This window comes from Onychostruthus taczanowskii, unplaced genomic scaffold (assembly GCF_017590055.1).
Source record: "Onychostruthus taczanowskii isolate IOZ18803 unplaced genomic scaffold, ASM1759005v1 scaffold8, whole genome shotgun sequence".
Lineage (NCBI taxonomy): Eukaryota > Metazoa > Chordata > Aves > Passeriformes > Passeridae > Onychostruthus > Onychostruthus taczanowskii.
The window spans coordinates 13,961,681-13,987,644 of record NW_024505892.1 but is presented as its reverse complement, the minus strand read 5'-3'; the positions used below and the strand labels follow the sequence as shown (position 1 = coordinate 13,987,644).

The window sequence follows — 25,964 nt, the reverse complement described above, 5'->3', positions numbered from 1 at the left end:
ACACAGCTAAATGTTTCATTAGATTAAATTTCCTAGTAAAACATCTTGTTCTAGAACCAAATCAGAAAAGCAGAGCAGGACAGAAGAACATCTAGAAACCTAGAATAAGGACGAGCAGGAGAAAGTGTACAGGTAAGTATGAAACTCAAGTAGCAGAAAAAAAAGCCTGGAAAGATTTCCTGCTCCTTGATAGGGGCAGAACTGTAGGCAATTGCATTATCTATTAGAAAAAGTTTCAACATTGAACACTAAGTAAAGCAGAACACTGCCTAAATCTGTGAGGAGAGAAAAAGCACCTCAGATCTACATGATCATAATGTCTTGGGAAAACACCAGGCTCTGTGAAATCAGCTAAACACCTTACTGACACAACAAACCTGGATATTTGTTTGATTTTTGATACAGGCTATATGATATCAAATATAATAGAAAAGAGTATTAGAAAGCTGTGGTTAAAAAAAAGTAAAATCAAACAGACTTTCTACACTCAAGAATAGTACAATGGTCTTTTAATTTATCTTGCTCATAAAATATGGCTCATTTAATTACAAGAGTCTGCATGTCAAGAATATTGTTACATGAACACAGTATTTGCCATGTATGTAACTCCTGAAATGATAAAACCAAAATAAATACAAATGTGGGACTGCCCAAACGAAGTCATAAATTTTGGCCTCTGAGCTGTATTTTTTTTTTTTTTGGAAATTCCACTTACCTAAACTCACCACCTCTCTCAAGACAAATATCCAAAATTGTGATCTCACACAAAGACACGCACGTGGTTATATTTCTAAATTACTTACAAATTTTAAAATTAATCTTAATAACTAATCATGTCACACTGCATGTCCTTTAATTCACGTTAGCTCAATCATTGTGGTTATATAAAACTGCCTAATTATAACCCTGGGGAACATTTTGTAAAGCATTTTTTTCCATTTTTTTTTTTTTTTTAAATTGAGAAATAAGCAAAAGGTAGCTTGAAGAAAAATCAAGAAATTGATGTATTTTGAGACTTACAGTAATCAGTGCTTTGATACAGAACTCTCAGTATGAACAAACGGCTTCAATGCGGATGTTCAAGCACAGGTAACATCAACAGCATGCTGGGTCAAGAGCTAGTTTCTAGACTAAGACAAAAGTACTGACCAGTTGAAAATGTTAGGCTTGTATGTGCTCTTGATTTGCACACAGTCCCTGTGACTCACAGGGACTGTGTGCAACAGTCCCTGTGAATGCTGCACACAGCATTCCCCACTCATTTTCCTTTAATGAAAAGGCAATGCATCTGTCATTAAACTGTACTACTAACACCTCGTTGCTGTGCACCATGGTGGAAAGACACTGAATTAAAGACTTTAAGGTGACCTCTTCACACTCATGTTGCTTTTCCACAAACTGTAGAGTGACCACAAATACAGGTTTGTGTGAATGTGATACTGCTTGAATGAGACCAGATAAAAGCCGACATGCTACACCATGTTTCTGATTTCTCTAATGCAACTCAACATTCCTTCCTTACAGTCAGTGGGAGAAATGCATTTCTTAAATACTTTTTAGGTGTGTAATCTAATCAGTGCTCCTTAATTACCCTTGACGTATGTGTCAGTAAAATTCTGTAGGATGCTACTGTCATTACAGCCAGCAGAGGCATGTAGGAAGAAAATATGCAACCATCAGTCTTAAAATATGAATCCATTCCTTAGGCATAAGGATCACTAATTACTATGTCGAGGATGTAAGATCAGAGCAACTGCCTATTGAGCAGAGACAAAAAACTTGCCATAATTCAGCAACAACATAAATAGTTGAAATACTTCATACTTTAAACACTTCAAATAGACTTGCATAAATTAAAACAAAGCAGAAGCCGTCTCCTTATAAAAATTCATGCTAAGGCTCACCAACTAACCCAACTGATAGGGACCAGAAAAGAGGCCACAAGATTTCTAGACAACAAGTTGTCAGAGTGAATAGGCAGAGGAATATTCCTTACAGAGGAATATGGTGCTACTGAAAGCTCATCCTTGAAATGCATGTGTTAGTCTTGCATTTGACAAATTTCCAGGAGCATGTTTTGGGCACATTGGTCATGTAAGTATTACTTTTTATACTTTAAAGAAAAACAACCTATGAATTCATAAAAGCTAATTTTGACAGATACTAAGTCCTTGGAATTTTGCTTTAAGTTTTTTTTTTTTTTTTTTTTTTTTTAGCTAAGAAAACACAACTTCAGCAGTATGAACCAGAGAAACAATACAAGTCAGTTGGAAAACCAATCTATGGTTATATGTACTTTCACAAGCAGTGAGTTTAATATGCATAGATTTCTGCAGCAAGACGTTTGGTGCTGTTCACCTCATGTCCACACTACTTCTTTTGAGGACAGAAACTCTGGACCAGCTCCAGTCTGGTCCTGTGAGCATTTGCATTGTATTAGGTCTGCTGCTGGAACTTACCTTCTGGTTAATTTTCTATTTAAAAGAAACCTAGACTGTTTCACAAGACTGCTCCATGGAATGAGTCTTAAGTGCTAAGCAGAGGTAACAAGAAAACAGATTTCCAAAATACATTGAAATACTTATGTGGATACATACTCAACCAAAGGCCAGAACAAATTCAGTCCCAGACATTTATAACCAGAATATTCTGATTAAGTCTTCTTGCTCCCTCCTCAGCAAGATATTCCTTTTCCATAACATTCTAGGCTGTCAATGCAAATTTTTTAGGGTTTTTTTCACTATGGTTTCCTGTGTGTATGGGTCAATATGTGGAATCCAGACCAAGTCATGTCATATCAACTGCATTAATCCATTGCTATTGTGAAGTCTTGAGACAGAAGTAATAAAAAATAGCATTTTGATTTCCCCCCCCAATTTGTGTAAACTGTTTTAGTAGTCCTGACTTATCCTATCAGAAGTTTATTAAATAATTAAAAAAACAAGGTACAATGTGTTACAGAACATTCATTTACAGATGAAAGAAGATTTTAAATCTTTCATATGAGAGAAAAAATATTCAAGAGGAAGACAAGAGTATTAGAAACAGCTGCTACACATGTAATTATGGAATAATGCATTTAACTTTGTTTTCTTCTTCATGTCTAACTGTGGCAAAAGCGTGTACCTGCTCACGGCAGAGGGGCTGGAACTGGATGATCTTTAACATCCCTTCCAAACCATTTTATGACACTGTGAATACAAAAACAACAGAAGAACTTTGAGATGATTTGTTACTATTTCCATTTCATATATGTAATAAAATAAACACTAAAGACTTTATTTAAAAATCAAACACCATTTGTGTTCCAAAAGAGTCTTCAATTCTAGTCTCCAGAACCTGTGGAAAACTTTTTTGAACTCTATTTTTCCTTTCCATTTAGGAAGAAAACTAAGGTACATAAAAATATTAGGTATCTTCTGCATGCTAGAAAATTAACTGGTCAGCACTACAGAGCATGCTTTTAATTTTCTGTGACCTACATAGAAGGAAACTTAACATTTCAGTAAAAAAAGGAAGTTTATCTAGCTGTGTCCTTCCCATTCCAGCCAATAGCCACCATCAACGGCTCCACTACCACAAAGCAGGTAGCAGGGCAGACACATCAGAAATCCTGTAATCATTTTTCTGTTTATTGCAATGAAGTTGTAGTTTGCCTGCAAAACCATGACATCCTTGATTTATCAACTGCTTCCAGCACAAATCCAAAGCATAGCCTCAAACTAGCTACTATGAAGAACATGAAATAGAGAAATTAACTTTCCTGGGTGAACCCATCTGCACCAGCACTCTCTCTCCTGACAGAAGACTCAGGAAGCAGGTGGCAGAACTTTTAACACCTTTGCTACCAAAGCCCTCATGCCTACTGACAGCACATGACAGGAATGGCTCACATATTTCGGCTGCAACCGCAGTGCCACCGCCTTGGCTAAAGCTCTCCCTGCTCTCCAAAGCTCATTCCCGAGCAAGTACAGCCTTTACGGAGTCCAGCTCATTTCCACCTCGGAGTTGCAGTGCCCAGGGCACTTGGATCCCTGCAGATTGTCATGGACAGACTACAGAGCACAAACCCAAAGTGAGACACTTTAGAGCCTGCTTTTCTCAGTTGCAGATGGTGCTTTTAAGAGGAGCTAAAGAAAGAGTTCTACAAGAACTCTTGTTCTTGTAGAACTCTACTACAAGAGTTCTCCTCCATCACAGATCATTCAGCCAAGTTTGTTTAAGGTGGTCCCCTCATGTCTGTTCTGTAACTACACCTAAACACACACAGATAAGTTCCAGCAGCTTTATCAGCTTTGGGTTTGAGGTTTTAATTATAATTGGATTAAACTTGGTTCTGATTTTCCAGGTTTTCAGAAGTGGCAACGTAGCTAAAGCTGGAAAGAACATAAAGATAACTGTCATTAACATTCTGTTGCCAGTGGAACTGACTTTGTTATATATTGCAAAGTAAATACATCTCTGTGGGACAGATATTTCCAGTTTTCAAACCACAAACTTTACCTAGCCTGTAGTCTTAATTCAAATTTGCACAATAGTCACAGAAACTCTGACTGAATTCCAGGCTCCATGTTAAATTGGTGAGACTACTGCTGAGGAAAACACTTCACTAAAGGATGGGCAAATTTAATTAAGGCATCACCAAGAAACACTAAACCATACTACAACATTCATTTTTCCAAGGCAATGGCACTTGTGGTGTGGAAATACAGAATGCTCAAATGATTAACAGTATGGAAATTCAAAATGCTAAAGCAATTCCCATTTTTATCATAGTTGATGTCCTCATATTCCTGTCAACCCCTAAGGAGGCAAGACTTCGCCTGTTTTTATATTTACAGATGTGTTTTCAAAACAGAAATAGAAAAAGATGTTAAGGGAGAAGAGCTTGAGGGCAAACTAACTTCTCACATTTTCCTTACCATCTTCCTGCAATCACTTTCTCTCAAAATCTGACCTTATTTTTTTTCTAGAATTGACTTTTAAGAAATTTCTCAAAAAAAAGAATACCAGTGAGTAATTGTTGTTTTGGATTTTAAAAAATATTGTTTGATCAATACTGACAGCTGTCCTCATTTCCTTTCCCATGAGGCTTTTTTGTTTCTACCCCCTGCCTTGCCCTCCACAGCTTACAGGTAATTCTTCTTTTCCTCCATGTCACCTGATAATCTCTGTTCTGCTTTCACTCTTTCTCCCTTTCATCTTCTTATTCCTGTCCTCTCTGACCTACCTTAGAAACAAACTCCTATCTAATCTCCTTAGAACATCCAAAACTTGTTCTCCCCAACTTGTCCTGTTTGTGGTGAACTTTCAAATTGTAGAGCTGAATATCAACAGCCAGCTGCCTTCTGGTGATAGGACTGAATTGCTGCAATGACTCATCATTAATCTAGATATCCACAGGTTTAAATAGCTCACTTAATCTCATGAGCCTTTTGGTAGCCCAGGCAGTGCACTCAGATGTCAAACTGCAACGTCTTTCAGGCAGGCAACCAAAATCAGGGAGCCCTGAGCCAGATGAATCCTGAAAACTAGGACAGCTCTAATTTAAGTGAGCTAAATCCACACACAACTGTCTAAAACACATTTCATTCATATTTTGGGCCTAGGAGTATTTGAAATTGTGTTGAAGTATACTAATTCATCTCATGTCAGTCCCTAAAACAGGATCATTTGGGCAGCAACTGGCTTTTAATACCAAGACTCAGAATGGCCCGTGGTCAAACACAGCATGTGCAGCTTCAGAGTACCACTGCTGATAAGGAGGGGAAGGGAGAGAAGGAATAAGTAAACAAATACATGACAGTTCCCACATAGAAACCAGAATATAACTAAAGTAAGGACTACATCTCTCTACAACACTGCTGAGTTGTTTTTCAAATTGTATTGAATTTGGGATCTAAAAGACAAATAGAAACTCAGTTTTGTTGGCTCTCCAGTGAAGCCCCTTTGTTTAGGATTTTGAATGTTAGCAACCATTTAGTTACTGTGAACTGTTATAATCACTGAATAGACTGAAAAAGAGGGAAAAAATCTCCACTACCACAAGTTGGTCATCACATTTCTAAGACATGTCTCATTAATTTGTCTCACCCGTGTCTTATATCTTTGGGTTTATGAGATCTCCTGGGAACATGGTCTAGGATGCACAAAACTGCAAAACAGCTAATCTTCCATCTATAAGATTGTTTTTAAGGAATGCAGAAATACATCTACCTGTACCACGAGTTCACAGGAAGGGATGAAAAGTTACCAAAGATGTACTATAAGAGGAAAATACAGCAACACTTGGACATTTATTACGTTACTCTTTAACTGCTATGAATACAAAACTCACTTTAAGATAGAAATATCTTTGAGAAATCATAAAAAATAAAGAACCTTAAAAAAATTAATGAAGCACTGTATTTCATTCTACAACGAAGATTTTACAGACAACTAGAAGGGGAAAATATTATTAAAAAACCAAAGCAGAATAAATATTTAAAATCAGATAGACTAACCAGTTTTTACACATTCAAAGATTTCAGGCTTTTAAGAAAAAAAAATGTACTCTTCTGAAAATACCAAGTTTTATTCTAGATTTATAAATCAACATGGAAAGAGCTATTTAATAGTAGTATACTGTCAGAGAAAATAAAAATAGAAAAAACCCTGTGCAGTACTCACAAGGATTATAATTTTGGATCCTCAGTGTGCATGCTCTGTAATCATACTTCAAAATAAAATATCAACAATCAAATCTGTAGAGAAGCTGATGAATAGTTTACTTTGCTGACTCATTCCAGATACAGACACAAGTTCCAACGAAGGGAGTGCCCAGAACTGAAGAAAGGTGTGATGGAGGTGAGGGGAAGCATCTAGAAGCCCTGTCAGAGGTACCTTTGTGATCAACCTGCTGCTGAACCACCGACTGCTGTCAGTCAAAGGCTGCAATTACCGATCCGGATGGGTTAGCACTTAGTTCCGAAGCCTTCCAGCAGATGTCCTCGCAAGGCAGGCATGTCTGGGAGGTTCAAGATGTCCCCAGTTAAAACAGACAGGGAGGAAAAGACTTAAAATAGGGCTGGCATAAGTGTATAAAGGAATTCAAAGTATTCAGTATATTCTCAAAAGCCAAATTTAAAAACATAGGCAGCATGTTTAGAAAAAAGGAGTGTCATCTTAAAAACTAAAAGAAACCACCTGAACAAGTACGTTTGAAGCAGCACATCTGTTTCCACCATGTTTCGTAATTCTTACACTTCCCGTGTAAACAAAACAGAAGGTTCAAAAAATGATGGTGAAAAGCACGAGCACAAGACAAACAGCATAAAGGCTCTGATCCTCTCCCCCTCCCTTCTCTTTCATGTTAAAACTGACACTAATTTCATTGTGCACAGAGCCTTCTTCACTACTCCCTAGTGGCAGTGACATACAAATGTTGTCACGAAGCTGGTATTCTTGGAAATATAAAATCCATTTGCTATTTCAGGGAAACATAAAAAGAACAATTTCCTTAAAATAATCATCCTCATCATGACTTGTACAAATGGAAAGTTTTGATACCACATTAAAAATATTTGACTTGCCCTTCTAAGTAATGAGTAATGCATCCACAGTTAACTACCCACAGACACCTATTAGAAAAGAGAATGATTCATCAAGTACTAGTCTACGAACTCAAAGCTGGGATTCTTTACCCAGGTCTACCAGACCAGCATCTCCAGCCCTCAATCCGCTGTTTGCTTTAATGCAGATGTTCATGGCTTCACACCCAAGAAGCCATGCCAGGGAAAGGTGAAATCAAGATGAGCATGACTGACTCCTTCAAGAGCAGACACAGAAGTGCTGAAACTCATGGCTTACTGGAAGACCAGCCAACTGGGACATGTCTGTCACTACACTCTGGCTGGTAGAAAGAACTCCAGACTGTCCCAGCTTCTGGAAAATATGGGGAAGGTGGTTGACAATAGCTGGGACAGACTTGTTTGCCAGAGCTTCTTCAATGGCTCAAATAACTAGGACAGATTTGTCTGCCTGAGGTTCTTTGGTGGACCCATTGTGGCACTTACAGACAGAAAGTACTGCTATGTTCTACACACTGAATTAGGCCCAAGGTAACAATTGTCAGTTTTAGAAACACACTGCTCATGAAAGCTACAGGAATAGGGATTTTGTCAGTATTTTGTCTGAATCTTCAATAGCATGGGTGTATGCTTTTCTGCAGACTGATTGTTCTCAATTTCAACAACAAAAGTTAAAAGAACAAAGATTTTTTAGCTGGGAGTCAGTGAATGACCACGGTCAACAACACAGAACTGTTACACTTCTTAACTGGTAAATCCTTCCACGCCATAGAAACATCAGATAAAGCCCATTCTGTATGCAATTTGTCCTAGGAAAAGAAGAATCCAGGCTCCACACCCTGAAAAGCAGGTAAATACAGTATTAAAACTATTACAGTTTTTCAGTTTAACTAAGGTTCTCTTCAGCTGTCACAAAAAATACTTATAAAATTCTCTTTAATCTTTTAGTTGTGCTTTACTGAAACAAGCAAACAAAAAGCAGAGAAGAATTCCATGAAATCAAAATTTCCATTCAAAGGACAAATACAAATGATGAACAACGGCTGGGAAAGAGCAACAGATTATTATTGATTTAAGATTACTTCACGAAGCTCTTAGTCTTGAATCTTAAGCTCCTCACCTTTCAGCCACACTGAATTACAGTGCAAGCAGAGGTTAATTCTAATGGTTCCAAATGAAGACCTCCTATGGGAACAAATACACAGCTCAAACAAAACCATAAAAAATGGTGAAGCAATTCTAATTGTAACCAGCTATTCCTCCATAGCTCTAGTTTTATCATGTACACATATTCCAGTAAAATCTTTACAAATTATCTCAACAAGTCATGATTTTCCCCACTTTGCCCCATGAAAACTGAGCAAGGATAACTGTACACATCAATGGAATAGAGGATGTCATTTTATTGGAGGTCCACAGGTAATTGTATCACATTAGGGAGTGGAAGGATCTTGTGGTATGGCACAACACAATACCTCACTTAAACACTTAAACATAAGGTTAAATGATATGCAACATGATCAAATCAGTAATTCATCATCTTCTAGGCACCACTGATTAATTTAAAATAAAATTTAATAAATTCAAAAAATATAGTCCATTAATTTGTTTGCTGTACTGTCTTTAAACGAAACAGCACTTTGAAAGTCACAAATAAAAAAGCAGCACTTTCTCTTAATACCAACACCACTGTAACACATACTGTAGCGTGGCATGCAAATCCACATCTGCAGTCTTTTGTTTTGTTTTGTATTAACAAATGGAATGGCAATTTTCTATCTCAAATATTGGTAGCATAACACGTAAGTGCAGATCATTCTGGCCACAGGTGTGGTAAGCCGTAACAAGTGTGTATTACAAGAGCATAGAACACAGAGCATGACACTTACATCCAAGAATCTCTCTCTTTTGTACTGTACATGGTGTTTGGTACAGGCTGGCTTCCAACTTGCTGTACCCCAGCTTCAGGAAATGAGATTATTGACCTTTTCTGGTTTTATTTAAAAATAAAATGCAGTCACCATCAAAGCACAACCGTTAACAACCTGGTCAAAAAACTGCCATAGCTCCATTGAAAAAAATAACTTGTCCTTTTAGTAGACTCCATTAAGTGATAAAGTTTCCATTACAGGCATGTTACAAAGCCTTACAGTGGTACTGCAGCGTCATTCCTGCCGAGCACAGATCTGTATAGACACCAGGGCGTGGTGTGATGTTCAGAACAGCTGTTCAAACCGAGCTAAGCTTCACGAGGCCGCGCACCGAGTCTTCATGCAAGGAGTCCTGGCTGGCTAGGCTCAGGACGTGCATGGTGCGGCTGTGTGCAATAGGGCTCCCGCTCGGCAGCATCCCGGGGGGCGACGGAGCTTCTTCAGGAGTGAGGAACTGATGGCCTTCGTGCTCCTCTTTTAATGGTATGATGTCTGTCAAACCTGAATCTGATGTGAGATTAGGCATAGAAGATGGTGGTGTTGGTTGCCCTAGAGTCAGAGTTGCACAAGGCCCACTGAGAGAAGTCTTTCCCGGTAAAGGGAGCTCTTCACTAGTTATGCTTGGCTCGCTCTGTAGGAGGGGGGTGGCAGCAGCCTGCAAAACGAATTTAGTGCTCTGAATGCACTGATCTTGGTCACACTGTAGAATGGAAGGGTGTCAAAATCATATAAAAATAAAACAGAGAAAAAAAAAGGGACAATATGGATAAAAAGGTATGGAAAAGAATGGGATGTGAAGAGAAAAAAAGAAAGCCATTAGTATCATTCCATGGTTAGCCACCCCAACATCCCATTGCATGCTGCCCAGGAAAAAAAAAAAAGAAAGGCATGCATAACTGAGCCAATGCTTCGGATTATTATCAAAGAAAATGATTATATACATTTACAGTGTTCATTTAAGGGTTCTTTAAAAAACACTAGGCAATTTTTTCCTTTAACTGGTCTTCACATGTAGGAATTAACCTACCACAGAGGTTTTCCAGAACAAGAATTCTTTTGACAGAGATATCTTACACAGTTAGTAATAAAGCTCTATGAGTAAAATTTTTCCCCTCACAACTTAATACATTATATATAAATTCTAGAGAATGTCCTACACTACATTCCATACTCCAGAGGATGTGTAGAAAGCAGGCAGCACTGCAGATGTATTGAGATCAACCTTACTGATTTTTAGGCTGTTTTGTGATTAATCCTGACAATGTGATGAATCAAGGTACAATACACACATTTTCTAACAAGCAGTCTCTCAAAAATAAGCCAAATTCAGCATTATATAAATCCCATTAAGATCAGTGAGTGTTAGCAGAAATGTTTTTTTTTTGCTTTACACAATTCCTAAAACCAGTTTATACAATATTACCCATCATTCCTTGAGACAGGCATGCATTTCAGTGATGTCCAGCTAACTAAGCGGGTAGTACACTTACTGTCAAATTAAGTTTCTTTAACATGAATTGGCATGATTTTTGAGAGCTCCTAAGGAATAAATATTTAATTCATTGCCTGATCAGTTCTAACATTGCAGTTTTTCAAAATCTTTTTTGATTCATTTGCCAAAGTGCTGCTCTGCTGGGTCAGAAAAACTCTACAATCAGTGAATACAACTACAAATGCAATGAAGGACATTTGGAGGCAAGCAAGCAGAATAAAAGATATCTCCAGAGGTAAGACATCCTATTCACTGTTATTTCAAGTATTCTGTTAAAGCAATATGTTCTGCTCTATGACTGACTTCTTAGATTTTTATCAAATTACTACATATTACAGATCCATCATCTGTTCAGATATTCCTGACCATAACCATTGTTACTAACATTGTTACAAAATGGGCAATTCCCTAAAATGCCCATTTGAGTTTAATATGCCAGTGTGCCACACTCTCCGAAAACTCATGGGAAGGGACTTTTGCCTCCTTTATTGTATGATGAAAACCACGATTATCAATGGTTAATTAAAATAACTCTGTTATTTTCAGGTTCTCCAATTTCACCACTGAATAGCTTAATGATGGATGCACACGCCTAACATCCAGCAAGTGTGCAAGTAGACTACTTGGTCATAAGAGATAGGTAGAGTTTAAAACACATCTAAGTGGTTTAGGACTCCCAGACCGATTACTTTCGACAGGCAGAAGCTCAATCCTTACTCAGATGCATATTTCCAAGACTTCTGCTTTCAGAAAGATAAATGGACTGATCTCCTGTTACGTAAATTGATTTCATATAAATTGCAAGCAATCTTCGCCCCACAAAATGATGAACAGCCCCAGCCAAACAACTAAAGTGGTTCCCTATCATTTCAGAGGGATTACTCACAGGCTTAAAGCCATAACCTTGCTTAAGTACCTTACTAAGAAGAAAACTGTCAGCATCTTTTAAAGTCAAGCTTTCAATTAGTAATTCAGTGTGAATAACTCATTCTTGATTAATATCCTGTTATTCACGCCTGCTTATTTAAATTAAAACTTCAACCAACCTTACTATGCACACCTTAAAAATATGTTAACTGAATTTTCAAACTTCAAAAAGACCACCAAAACCTATTTTCTCTGAAAGGCAGTAGCCAAAGAACAAGTTAAATAACAAAGGAATGCTTATAACCACTGGGGTACACTGAAAACAAATAATGTTAGCAGCTGACTTATTGCTTTAGTGAACCTTCAGTTCTGATCTTCAAAAGGAAATCATTAATGTGTTCCAGGCAAACAAGTACACAGCTTTGTATTAGCTGAGGATAATTTACTTGAACTCATTGTATAGTCTGAGTTAATTTTCTTCTTAAGGAATGCTACTGCATTTCAGTTAAATTAATATCAAAAAGATAAGGTAGCCTCATAAAGCTCCATTAAATAGTGTTATAACTTCCGGTGCTAAATAACTCTTCATTTTCCATGCACTTGTCACTTCCCTAAAGCCTCTCCTTTCATTTCGATAAATTTCAGGTTTTCTTTTTCTTGTCTGTTCAACAGTGATCAGCACAAAATCCTTAGGAAAACCCAGGTTGTAAATAACTTTCTAGAAAGGGAACTATTACGCAGTCTAAGCCAGAAAAAGCATGTGTGTTCTATGAGGCTCTCAAAAACATCTGATAGAAACAACACATAATACACAGGTAGACTATTCTTGAGTCCAGACAGCCAACACAAAGCTAAAACAAGGAAATCATATTTGCTATAGGGTTTGGCGTGGTGGTTTTTTTGTTGATTTAGTTATGTCACTCTTGACTGTATGAAATTTAGGGCAGGAAGTCTTAGCTGCTACTAATCACATGAATTATCCAACACCAGAATTTGAAATAAAAGAAAAAAGCGTATGACTGTTACAAAAAGGAAGCGGAGCATTAAAATCTAAATAACTAAAAATCTACTGCAAAAATTATTCCACCAGCATCTTCTTATTTCAGATATGCTGACTTTATTTTTCACTTAAAATTTCCACTGTTTCCAAAACAGCAGATTCTGAAGGTAGGACAAGTTTAATAAGTTCTACAAGTACAGAAGTTCAACTAAATATATGCAGATAAATTTCTAGATATCTGTTTATTTTCCACATAAAAAGGCAGAAATTGAAGCAAATTGGACAAAACCTAGAATACTGTTTATTTCACAATAAATACAAACAACTAAGGAAAAATATTTTTCTTTCCTGAAGAAAATCTGTTTTTTCTAAGCTACACAGAAAATTTGATAACATTGTTGTACACGGCAATATATTTTTCACATTTCTAAATGTGATTATTTTGAAATAATCAGAATTACTTTAAATATTAAATAAACTTAAATTTAAAATTTCCTAAACGCTAGTAACATTCAAGAATTGTTACAATTCTCAGAAGATGGAAAAAAGTAGGATGAGTAGTCTCACAATCTCTGAATAAAGCACAAACAACACGGAGTTCAGAGGAGGCTGACAGTGGCATGAAGGTACAGGAAGAATGCTGAAATAGCATATTCTGGGCACAACAGATGGGTGAAGAGTGGAGGGATAGAGCTGTGCAACTGCTCCCAGCAGGTGTAGCATTTCACAATCAAAATCCATGTGCTGTGGATACTTTGCAACAGCTGAGCCACAAGCCTCCCAAGTCAATGGCTCTACTATAAGCAGTACAGTGCTAGTAGATGAGTAGGTAGAGATTCATGATGAGTAAATCTACGAAGGGAAACACTTCTGAAGCCAAACAGGAAGCTACACTTGGCCCAGAGACTTTACTTCAGATTGGAGACTGTTTGTTCTTATGGGCTGAACGTCTGAGAATGCTAAGAGCAACTTGGGTGCATTCCAGGGGTGTATCTTCTAAAATAAATCTAGTTCATGTGCTCCAACACTGCTCTGAGATGTGAATAAAAATTCAGTAAACATGCACTATCAAAAGAATTGCTCCTAAAACATATCTCAACCCAAAGCAAATGCTGAAATTTATTTACTTGCATGTGCCTGTAACCCATTTTACCTGTGAAGTAAAATGCATTAAGGAAAAACCTCTATCCACTCTGACTGTGAAAATGTTGACTTGGTAAGAGCCCTGAGTTTTGTTTTGGGCATCTGGGAAGTACATCAATAAATATGCAAGGAAACACACTTGCAAAACTCCCAGAAAAATGGGGTTGTGGTCCTTGCCAATTCTGTTATTGTCATGATAGAAATACTTACTCCTAATAATGCAAATATGAAAAGCAAGGGACGGTCAGAGTTAATGCTCCCTGAGTCAGCTGGATCTATTTCCAGATCAGTAACAGAAATACTTAAGTGAACATGTGGGAGAGGACTTTCCTGCACTTATCACTGGTAATAAATGTTGTGCATGCAGTACAGTTCCTACAATTTTCAGCAGTACATATATGTAAGAAAACACTAAAGAATTTGCATCCAGGAAAGGAAATGGGGAATTAGAAACAAGGGAATTTGGAACACACAGAACTACCTATACACTGAAGAAGAAATGCCTAGGAATTCAAGAATATAAGGACATTTCTTAAAAACAAGTAAGTAAACCTGTCCTGACATGGAGTCAAACCAAAGCAAAGTCTATCACTTTATAAGGCATGAGAGAATTCCTAGAGACATCATCGTAAATATAAACCAAACTAATTCCTCCAAAAAACTTCAAGGAATGAGACAAATTCTGTGTTTCCCCCTAATGGACTACTAAAGAATAAAATACCCTATATCAAAACGCAAGAATCAACTGCAGCTTTAAGAAAAAATTAAGTACTACAGTGGTCCAGACCCAAGTAGTGATAATTTCATGAGTTTATGGGTAAATAAGAACTTTTTTCAGAACTCAAAGAAAATAAGCTTTAAAATAAAAGAGAAAGAAGAACTTGCAGAGAAAATTATTTTTTCATAATAGGTGAGATACTGTGCTTCATACAAAAAAATTCTTAAGAATAAGGAAAATATTTGGGTAATCAAACTGATGATGAGCTCATAAAAATAATCAGCAATAAAATGCAATAGGGAAATACTTTGGTAATTACAGATCTACAGATTATGAGTTCCAAGTGACCATGCTTTTCATGTGGATAAGGATATTAAGAAGCTGGCTAATGAATTTACTGGAATAATTTTAAATTATATTGAAAAAGAAATTAAAAACACTGGGAATGCACCAGGAAAATAAATGTATGTGCTTCCAGCCTTCATGGAAATAGAGATTCAGCTTTTAGTAAAACAAGGTAGATACTATGGAGAGAACATGAGAAAAACCTCTTCTATGAAGATCTAGAAAAAAACCAAAATCAAGCTCTAACTTTCTGAGATTGTGACAAACTGGGTTGCTGCCATGAGTAGGGGTAGGTGCTGTACAAAATATTCAGTCTCAGAGGCAAAATTACCACAAAAGCTATTAAATTCAGAAAGAGTGCCCCACAAATGGTATCCTGAAAAAGAGATAATGTATTGTGCTGAAAACCATTGTCTGGCAACTTTACACTTAGCCTGATATTTATTTTGAACTTAACTGCAAAAATGAGGCTAAGCTAAAAGATTCATTAAAATAAAAGAAAAGAGAGTATTATACTAAGCAACCCACAGAGACTTAATGAGGGACAAGAGACGCATTGGGTGAAACACAAGAATTCTATTTAGAAAGCCACAAGTCACTGACTCCTATAAGGAACTGCGGAGGGAGCTGGGGTTGTTTAGCCTAATATGAGGCTCAGAGGAGAGACCTCATTGCTCTCTACAACTCCCTGAAAGGAGGCTTTAGCCAGGTGAGGGTTGGGCTCTTCTCCCAGGCAACTAGTGACAGGACAAGAGGACATTGTCTTAAGCTGCGCCAGGGGAGGTTTAGGTTGGACATCTGAAAGAAGTTCTTCACAGATGGGGTGATTACATATTGGAATGGGCTGCCCAGGGAGGTGGTGGAGTCATCACCCCTGGAGGTGTTTAAGACCGGATGTGGCACTGAGTGCCATTGTCTAGGTGACAAGGTGGTGTTTGGTCATAGGCTGGACTCGATTCCAAAGGTCTTTTCCAACCTAGCTGATTCTGTAAAAGATTCGGGGGAAGAAAGGGAAATGAAAGAGGGAAGGAATAAGAGAAGACAAGTGAGAGAGAATATGCTGATTTGAATCTTTATTTTTTATCAATGATGAGGAGAGATATTTTAGCACACTGTGTATTAAGCAGGGTAACATCTAGAATGAAGACCTGATGTAATACATTCTGCAACAAAAATCAAGAGAGACAGACCACAAAGGTGTACTGAAACACACTTCAGACTTCTACTAATTTATTTATTGTAATCAAAAAGCATTAAAGTAGTATAAATAAAGCTAAAGTAGTATAAATATCTCTGATGATGTATAAATGGCCAAACTTCTGCAATTGAAAAACTGTTATGGTCTACAGCTATGATCTACACATGCCCCTTTAAGCCAAGGAATTTCACTTTGTCTGTCTTTAGCTGAAATCATAACACCAGCTCCAGTACCAGATATATTCCCCTCAACAGAGAAGGGAAAATAGTGTTAGAGAGATGGGTAAACTAAGCCAGTCTTTAACAGTTTACAACAAACTCAAGGGAGAAATTTCATTGCCGATAGCCAGCAGTCCTTAGAAACCAACTGGTCTTGGATACAGACGAAGAGAAAAGATGCCCTGAGAAAAATGGCATTACAGTTTTCCAAAATATTCCTTCAAACCAAACAAGACTTATTACATTTTTCAAGCTTTTCTAAGAGGTCATTTTCAGGAGTGAAATCTGCACATTTCTGAGCAACTCTGATAACTGTTAAAGAACACAGGCTTTTCCCAGCTCATGTGGATATAAGCTCATTTTCCAGCTCATTCTAGGATATAAGAAGAAATCTTTGAAGAATTTGTGTAATTAGAGGTATTACACTCTAAAATTGTGACAGCTACCCATTTGAGTTAAAGTAACACCATAACAGATTTCTCCATTTCTAGAGACAAACGTAGTCAATTTTCTCACAAACTGACAAAGATTTTCTCATTACTATCTAGGAATAATGATAGTGTCTAAATTCTTGCAATGATAAAGACAATTTAATGCCATGGACGCATTGTGGGTTTATGATCCTCACAAATAAGAAGCCTTGACAGCATCAGAAAGCTTGGGTAATCCCAGAAAGACCTCAGCCCATTTCTAGTGTTTGCTTTCTCTTTTTTTTTAAACTCCCTTTTCTCTCTTCAGAGTTACATATTTTGAGTAAAATTTACATAGAGTATTACCTTGTTCTGCTCAACTGTACCTCAGAAGATTCAGATTTCATACCATGTCTCTAATACATTTTCTTATTAATGAGACTAACAAATCTATTTAATTCTCAAAGAATTAAGTAAAACCAGCTTAGGAACTACTGCAAAATTTTTATACGAGTTTATCAGTGAGACTAAAACTAATCTGTCTGGGAAGAGTGCATCTTTTCTTCTTTTGTTCAAAAGAAAGGCTGAACTATGTCAGAAGGCCTCGTGGCTTCCTCTTTTTTGGCAGAAGAAGGGTATCCATAACTCACGACTTCTTTGAGAAAGTATTAGAACCCTCATAATGTGAAGATATGTGGACAACAATTCAGAAATAGGCACATATGCAAGATGGTTGCCTTCAGAAGAAGGTCTCTTTCCAGTTATTCTCTTCTTGGCACTGGAAATCCTATCTTCCATTATGATAGCCAATGCTACCAGCAAAAAACCAAAGCAAACACTACTGACACAGTTTCAAAGATGTTTAAAGAAGTTTTGTTGTAACAATTCAGTAGTCATTTTTTGTTTGGGTTCACTGTCCTTCTGCTCTTTCTTCAAAATATTTCTCCCCTAGAAACTCCTCCTTGTTCATCTTTGCTTTTTAAAATACATTAGTCTATGCAAAACCGCAGTGCATAAGCAAAGAAGGAAATAGAGTATGAAGAAAGTGCCACACAAAATAACAATTAGCTGGAAAATGATGAACCAGAGTAAGTCCATGATACTTGAATATTCCAGTTCAAAACACAGTAGGTGTCAACAGCAAAAGTCAAAATGCCAGTATATTCAATAAATCAACAGCATAGAAAAGACTTTTTTTTTTTACAATTCATGAGCAGTAACTATTACACTGTGTGAAACGCACATTAAAAAGAGCCTTGGACTTTGAGGTTTTTTTTCTGTACTGTTATTAAAGAACTCATTCCACCCAGTGTGTCAGCTGTATCCAGTTAGTTATTACTTGATTAGTTCACATGAAAGTGGAGAAGAAAAACATTCACAGGAATCCTGATGAACAACACTATGGGATGATTCCTACCATGTTGCTCTGAGATTGTGTGGCCCCGTACATGGTAATGCCATTTGACGGTCCTGCTAATTGCGGTGTATCCGGCTGTATAAATCCTCTTCTGTCAATTAAGCTACAGAATAATCACAATAAAGGGAAGTATTAGAGACATTGCTGCTCAATAACTAGCTCCTCTCAATACAAAGAAATAAAAACTTTCTATCGTACAACAGACCTTAATGACTCACCAATAGCTTCTAATGTCCCCTTTCAGCCAAATGAAGTACTAGACTTCATTTTCTACTCACCAGGTGCTTGTTCTTTGTGATACTGCCTGTCATATAAGCTCACACACTGCTACTTTTTTTGATTTTTATTACATAGACTTAGAAGCTTACCAGCAGATATCACAAAACCGAAGAATTTTAAACCACAGGTGAAAAAACAAATGACAAAATTCACTTAGGGCACTTTGATTCAGTATCTTTTTTTTTTTTGGGTTTTTTTTTTTTTTTTTTTTTTTTGGTTGTTGTTGTTTGGTTTTTTTTTACCAGCTTCCACATCTAAATTGAAACTACTTAATCACAAAATTTAGCAGGAATGAAGAAAACTTAATCTTTCTTTCTGACAGATAACTTAACTTGCCAGGTGTTTCATGACAGCCACTTAACACTGCTTTATAGGGTTCCACTGTGCTTACCACAGTGATGCGTTCATTAAACTTCTTATTTCTAAGAAAATGCTGTGGAGAAATTACTAAATGTAAGCAAAAAAAAAAAAAAATCTGTGTAAGATTAAAACCAAATACATAGAATGAAATAATCCAACCTAGTTAAAGATGCCTAAAGATGCCTAAAGAAGTTATATAATTTGTTGCACCAGAATACTGGTTAGACCTATACTGACAGCCAAGGATCAAATTAAGATTTGAAAGTAACTGTTGAGGACATGTAAAATACATTCCGAATTTGCTAGCACAGGTTTAAAAATGATAAATGATCTTTAACATAAGTGAGATAAGTTTTGATTATTTACGGATCCTCTCTTCATCTGCATTCCATGCTCAAAGGCACTTGAAGGTTTTGAATTTTGAGTTGAAATTACTGGTAAGCCACTTTTCCAGAATCTCAGGAAAAAAAAATAATATTTAGTGACTTGGGCATAGCTGAGATGAAAAGTAAAAAACGCAAGCTTATAATTTACATGTTACAGTCAGGAAAATTTTCCCTGTGGTCACAAAATACCTCCCTGCAGAACCTCTATATATACATGTCAATGTCTGTATAAGTAATGTTGCTACATGGAATTTAGGAAACAATGCACAAACTCTCATAAAACACAGGAGCCAATGCCAGTCTGGTCCAATTCAGTGTTGCTACTTTTATCAGCCTAACATACTATTTCATATACTGAGAAACATGATGTAGTTTTAATAAAGATTTCCATTTGCAGTCAAAAGAATTTGAAGCGGGGCATTGAGATTTTATGTCACATACTTTTATCAAAAGCAAAATTTCAGAATTAAAAGGTTGGCTTCAGGCAACATCTATACAGGCAGGAAGCAGAAACAAAGCTATTCACTCTCATCAGGGGTAACCCTGTATTTGGAAATCTCTATTCTGCTGTTTCCCCTTTATGAAAAGATGTCAGTCTCCCCTGTTAAACTCTGACTGCTCGTGGAAGAACCACCTCTGACATTCCTGACAGCAAAGCCAGAAATCTCACTCCAATTAAACACCTGAGACTCTGGACCATAAAGTCATTTACTTTCTTTCTTCTTGTTCAGATTCATAACTTCGCAATTCCAGGCAAAGCAACACATACCAATCAAGAGCAGGCCACAAAATTATCTACAAGTTTTTCTGCCCCTCTCTACAGTGAAACTGGGTCTCTACTGTGTATGTAGAGCACTGGAATAAGAAAAGAATTAAGTTTTTCTGGCTGCCAGTTTTATTTCTCTAGACTCAGCTCTGTACTACATTTTATTCAAGATGAAAAAACATCTCCAATCTGAAATATATAAATATTTCAGACTTCCAGAGGTGAAAATGTATTCAGCAAAACATAATCTGTTACATGTTCTTTGGAATAGCTTTGGTGTAAGACCACCAAAATCAGTTTAATATATATGTTAACAGTATTAAATAAAAAAAAATACTGTCCATTTAAATACAACATTGCAGAGCTAAAAGACAAAATCAACGATTATCAAGCTAGTTGTAGATTTAAGGTTCCTCAACTCTCCTCAACTCATGTCACGTTTGTTAGGTATGTAAAAGTTTCATAAACTTCATGCAACAGCTAACTACTAAAAATTTCTTACTGCTCTAAGATATTAACTGTAGTGGTGAAAGTCCGAATAACAAACAAGCTTCTTTCCATTTCAGATATAATTTTACAAGATTTGATCACTAACTTAGTTTAAACAAAATTTACCAACTTATCTCTTTGCCACTGAAGAAAAACTTAAAGCTTCTAACGGACACTAATCTAAAACTTTCATTTTGCTGAATAAACTCAAATAATCAAAAAGAATAATTTTTTCATTAATCATCACATGGCTTCATTTATGCTAACAATACTTTTGATACTCTTACCTTGGAGAGAGGGGCCCACAGAGTGCAGCACAGCAATTAGTAAAGATGTTGCCATAACTGTAGGGATTATAGTTTTCTTTACCTCTTTTATTTGACCATGATCCTTTAATCTGAAGAGATATGAACAACATGCATCACATGTAATACAATACAGAAAATGGCTGTGAGAAATTAAAGTTGCAACATGCTACTTGCAGAAGAGACCACAGAAAATCCATAATGACACTTTCCAAACAATTTAAGAGTTCTGGGTTGTTATGAAGGCTGGAACATAAGAGCACATGCTTTAGCTCCATAGATGTAGACAACCCACAATCTCAAGAGATCAATATACTCAAAACAGGAATTTCAGCATCTAAGCATAATGGTCCAAGTTCAATTTTACAAATATTATAGCATGTTTTACAGAAGAGGCTCAATTGGAAAATATGATTAAAGCCAGCAATTGAGCGCTTCTTTTCCATCCTCTTGGGTAAGTTTTCAAACTGCACAATATCACACAACATTATCTTCCCTAAAGTTCACAAAAGGTTTTAAAATATCATAAAGCAAATGCAGTCATTGCTACCTTTTATTGCCTATTACATTTTCCCTTAGCTAGTTTGCTTTTCTGTTTGTGAGATACTTGAGAGCCTGAGTACAATGTCTTGCTGTATTCAATTGGGAATTTTTGTTTTACATTAAATTACTGAACAGTTTACTTGATATTCAGACATGTTCCACTGCTGTAGTTCCCTGCTATCTATCTTTCAACAATCCAGAAGAGACATTTACTTGAGGGAAGAGGGTGGAAGCACACTAAGTCCATCTAGACAGACAACCTTGGCATAAACCTAATGACTGAGGAATAACCGGGTATCTCATCTGTCTTATTAACAAGGCAGATTTCTTCCAAGTCAGGCTACTTGTTCTGATGCTTGATGCTGAGGCACAATTCATTTTGATTCTGCTTGGGAAGTGTTTTTTTGGATGACTGATATTTATTGTAAAATTTATAATTTTAACTGTGACCTTAAACAATAACAAAACATATTTGACAATATTAAAGGTGCTCCTTTTATATCTACCAGATACCTGTGAAAAAGGTACAAAAGGAAATTACAATAAAATAACTTGAAGCTTGCAGTGTTTGTTATATCACTTATTAAATTTCCAAAAGCCTTCTGTACCATTAGCTCCCTAGCTGATTTTATATTCTCCTTTCATTCATTACACATTTCTGCTTTTATTTAGGGAAGGACACATGAAAACTCTACACACAGTTAAGCATAATTCAACACCAAAACAAAGGAATCCTATATGCAAAATAGCTATAGAAATGAAAAAGTTGATCTTTAAATTAATGATATACTCCTTGCCAGAGGTTTTGGACCTCCAAATGGCAAAAATGTTTCAGAGGTAAGATAACGTAAAGGATGAAATTTTTGTTTAGAGAATTCAACACACTTTTCAAGTTTCACAGTAAGCAACTTTGGAGTTAAAGAATATTTACCACTCCCAGTGAAAAGGAGATACTGAAAAGAACTTGTTAATTTCCTACTGTATAAAATACACTTATTTGTCTCCTCCCTCCTGTATTTTCCCATTTCAAGACAGAGATCCTACATGTGTAAACCATAATGGACATACTATGTATATAATGAGCCCATTTTCAAACCTCAACAAATATTGTCAAAAAGACTTCAACTGATCTTTTGAATCAAGCATGACCATATTACTTTCCTTCTTTCCTACTGAGGTATTCACAAAATGATGCAGACATGTCTAACTTGAGAAAAACCTCCTCATTACTATTTAGAAATACATATGTAGAAATATACTACAAACTTACATCTTCATTCGTTGTTTGATTGGAGCTGATCAAATACGTATGAAAACCTGAGAGGCCAACAATGGACCATACTGAGAAAAAACACACCACAGCTTCCAGCACAGTAATTAAAAGTCAAGGAAATATACACAAATGGGAAGAAAATCCAAAAACAAGTAGTTAAAATAACAAAATATAAGGTAGCCCACAAGTCCTTTGAGATCTCTGGAGTACTTCAAAGGGGTCAGCCAAAAAGAAACTCTAGGCATCTGCCTAGGCCAGACACAACACTCTGCAGACATGGTGAGGAGAGTGTGTCCAGCCAGCAGACTGGGGGTGTGAAGTGCAATGTCCAGGGCTGCACAACCCAGGTGCACGGGTGGCAGCTCGCGGGGTGCCACCACGTGTGACTTACAGGGAACAGCACAGGGACATGTCCAGCACAAGCATCCTCACCTCCAAGGGAGAAGCAAAAGTGCACATGCATACAGTCAGCAGTGAACACTGCATGCTTAATACAGTTTATATAATTCTTTTAACTCTAGAGTCATTATCTCCTAAGTAAGACAATAAAGTTGTTTCTAAACTGTATAGAATCAAGCATAAAGAGGAACTTTCCAAACTTTCTGTAGAAGGCTTTCTTCTACAGCTTTTATTTATTTATTTATTTACACAAAACAGCCATGAACTCAGAATACATCTGCTTTGAGAATGCTATTTTCTATAATATTTCAATATTTTTGGGATTTTTTTAAGGGAACATGATTCATCAGAATAAAAGGTTTTGGTTCCTAGAAAAATACATAAATTCATCACCAGGAACAAAATGATGAGAGAAGAATAGGATAAAAATAATCTGTATATTAACCATATCAACCTTTAGTGAAGTCAGTTTCCAAGACAATGTCAACTCAAAATTTTCCAGAATGAGGACACAGCCTTAGAACACAGAAAATACACCTTATTACTGAACCTATCCATAGAAGAAAAATATGACAGCTCCTGACCATTACACAGAGACACGACCAGGAAATGGCATGGATGGACATAAATACTTGCAATAAAAAGTCCTAACATTAGTTAAAAGTAAAGAGTTTTGTATTGCAGTGCTGCTCACCCTTAATGAGCTGGGAGATACCTGAAGTGCCTATATAATTTTCCCTAGGACCTATTTCAATCAGAGTGGTTTAAAGCCAGAAAAGAGCCATTTGCATTCTGAGCAATCTGCTCCAAAAGCAGCAGGATGACCAAAGTGCACTGCTGAGCAGCAGGTTCACTACTCTGCCTCTCATTTCCTCCTAGGCTGTGTGATGTCAAACCAGCACAAGACAGGAACTCTGAGTGTCTGCAACGGCCACAGCTAAAGGAAGGAGTACAAGGGATAACGGGTAAGGAAACAGACTCTTGGCAGAGGGTTCCAAAATGTGTAAAGAAGGAAACAGCCCAAAACATCATGCACAATACAAACTGGGCTTTGAAAGAGTAGAAATAGTAAAGAAGGCTGCAGATGAGCACGGTTGGGTAGAATCTACACACCAGGTGGAAGATTCACAAGGTCAGAAAAGAAGAACCTTAGAGGGAAAAGAGGTCCCTGCAACCTGAATGTATCACAGGATGTTCCTCACCACAATTACACTCAAAAGGGCAAAAGGGTACTGAAAAGTGAGTTTTCTCTCCATGTTGTAATTCCTACTGGGGAATAAAAGAAAGGAAAAAAAAAAAAAAAAAAAAAAAGAAAAAGGGGAATTCCTTTCAGTTCAAGACCTCTTTCAGTTCCCTACAGGAAGGGACATTTTTCAGTTCCCCACACAATGATCCAAAAACAACTCAAGAACAGCAGGGTAGTTTACGTCAAATTAACCAGAACCCACTAATTCAACCTAAGTCCATTAACTGTAAAACAAACACAAAAAAGCAATGTATTCTCAGCAAAGTGCAACCTTGTAGCACATTATGGTATAGTATCTTACTAGGACCACACAGTATAATTTCCTCTTAGTATTTTGCACAGAGTTGTTAGCAAAATTGAAATGGCCATGTTCTCTGAGCCTGAATCAACTGCCTCCAAAGTAGCATTCCCAATACTATTTGGACAATTTAATTTTTTACTGTTATTAATTGTAACCAAGCTTTTAAATTGTCCAACATATCACTATCAAGCCAGGCATTTCTGCAAGATGTGCTACTAAGCCTTTTAAAGCAGTACATCTCTGAACAAAAATTGTGAATTCCAGGCCATTGTTCCTGTACAAAAATCCTCAAATGCATAAGCAATTCTCTTTTGATTTAAAGAGAACTGAAAGCTATTCTTAGTTTGAAAACAGTTTGAAAGAATTATCTTTTGTAAGAATTGACTGTAATTGTTTTAATTGGAAGCTACTGTTATCCTATTTAGAACTGTTTGTTTGTGCTTTTTAAAATTATTTGTACAAGAAAATCTGAACACGGCTTTGCTTAAGAAGGGACTTTACAGCTCAGTGATTCTACTTGATGAAGACAAGCACACAAAAAAAATTGACACTTGGGAAAATTACCTGTAAAGAGGTCTCTATGCACAACTATGAATGACAGTTTTTTTCTTCCTATCTTTGTGTGGAAAAGCAAACTGTGTAAGGCACAATGGACAAATGGGAAATAATTATTTTTATAGTGTCTTTGTGAGAGGTGAAAACTGTGTATTCAAACAGAAATAATTCAAAACATATACATAAGCAATGGGAAGCTTACTGTCTGTACAAAAACTAACCAGTGGTTTCATCAGTTTCCCATTTTTCTATTATGTTAGCTGCTTTCTGGCTCCATTCTCATTGAGTAGTAAATGTACAGAAGGCTCCCATGAAGTGATAAAAAGTGCATGGAGCACTTACAGAATAGAACCACAGAATGGCTTGGGTTGGAAGGGACCTTAAAGGAAATATAGTCCCAAGCCTCCTGCCATGCGTAGGGACATCTTCCACTAGACCAGGTTGCTCAGAGCCCCATCCAGCCTGGCTGTGAACACTTCCAGAGATGGGGCATCAGCCCAATCTCTGGGTAACCTGTTCCCAAATCTCACCACTCTCACTGCAGAAACTTTGTTATGGCCAATCTACACCTGCTGTCTTTCAGCTTAAAACCTTGTTCTGCCACCACAGGCTAGGAAGTCTCTCTGTTTTCCTTATGAGACTTCTTTACATACTGACAGACCTCAATGACACATTCAACAATAGCAAGGAAACAAGCAAAACCATCTCAGATGTTATTTTGCAACAAAATCTACAATATGTTTCAGGGAAAGGAT

At 36.8% G+C, this 25,964-nt stretch overlaps 1 protein-coding gene across 5 annotated transcripts in view; it reads right to left on the bottom strand.

Annotated features, from left to right (window-relative positions):
- Positions 1 to 8,951: 8,951 nt before the first annotated feature.
- The window catches only part of ZDHHC14 (zinc finger DHHC-type palmitoyltransferase 14), a 92,686-nt gene continuing 75,673 nt past the window's right edge, over positions 8,952 to 25,964 (bottom strand). For 3 of the 5 annotated variants that reach the window (XM_041423651.1, XM_041423649.1, XM_041423650.1), the window contains 4 exons: positions 22,706 to 22,808; positions 20,875 to 20,984; positions 18,308 to 18,410; positions 8,952 to 10,199 (listed from right to left, as the gene is read on the bottom strand). In XM_041423651.1, coding sequence (XP_041279585.1) covers positions 9,798 to 10,199; positions 18,308 to 18,410; positions 20,875 to 20,984; positions 22,706 to 22,808 — 718 coding nt within the window. In that variant the 3' untranslated portion in view covers positions 8,952 to 9,797. The remainder of the gene's footprint in view (positions 10,200 to 18,307; positions 18,411 to 20,874; positions 20,985 to 22,705; positions 22,809 to 25,964) is intronic. The other 2 variants (XM_041423652.1, XM_041423653.1) reach the window with 1 other exon arrangement.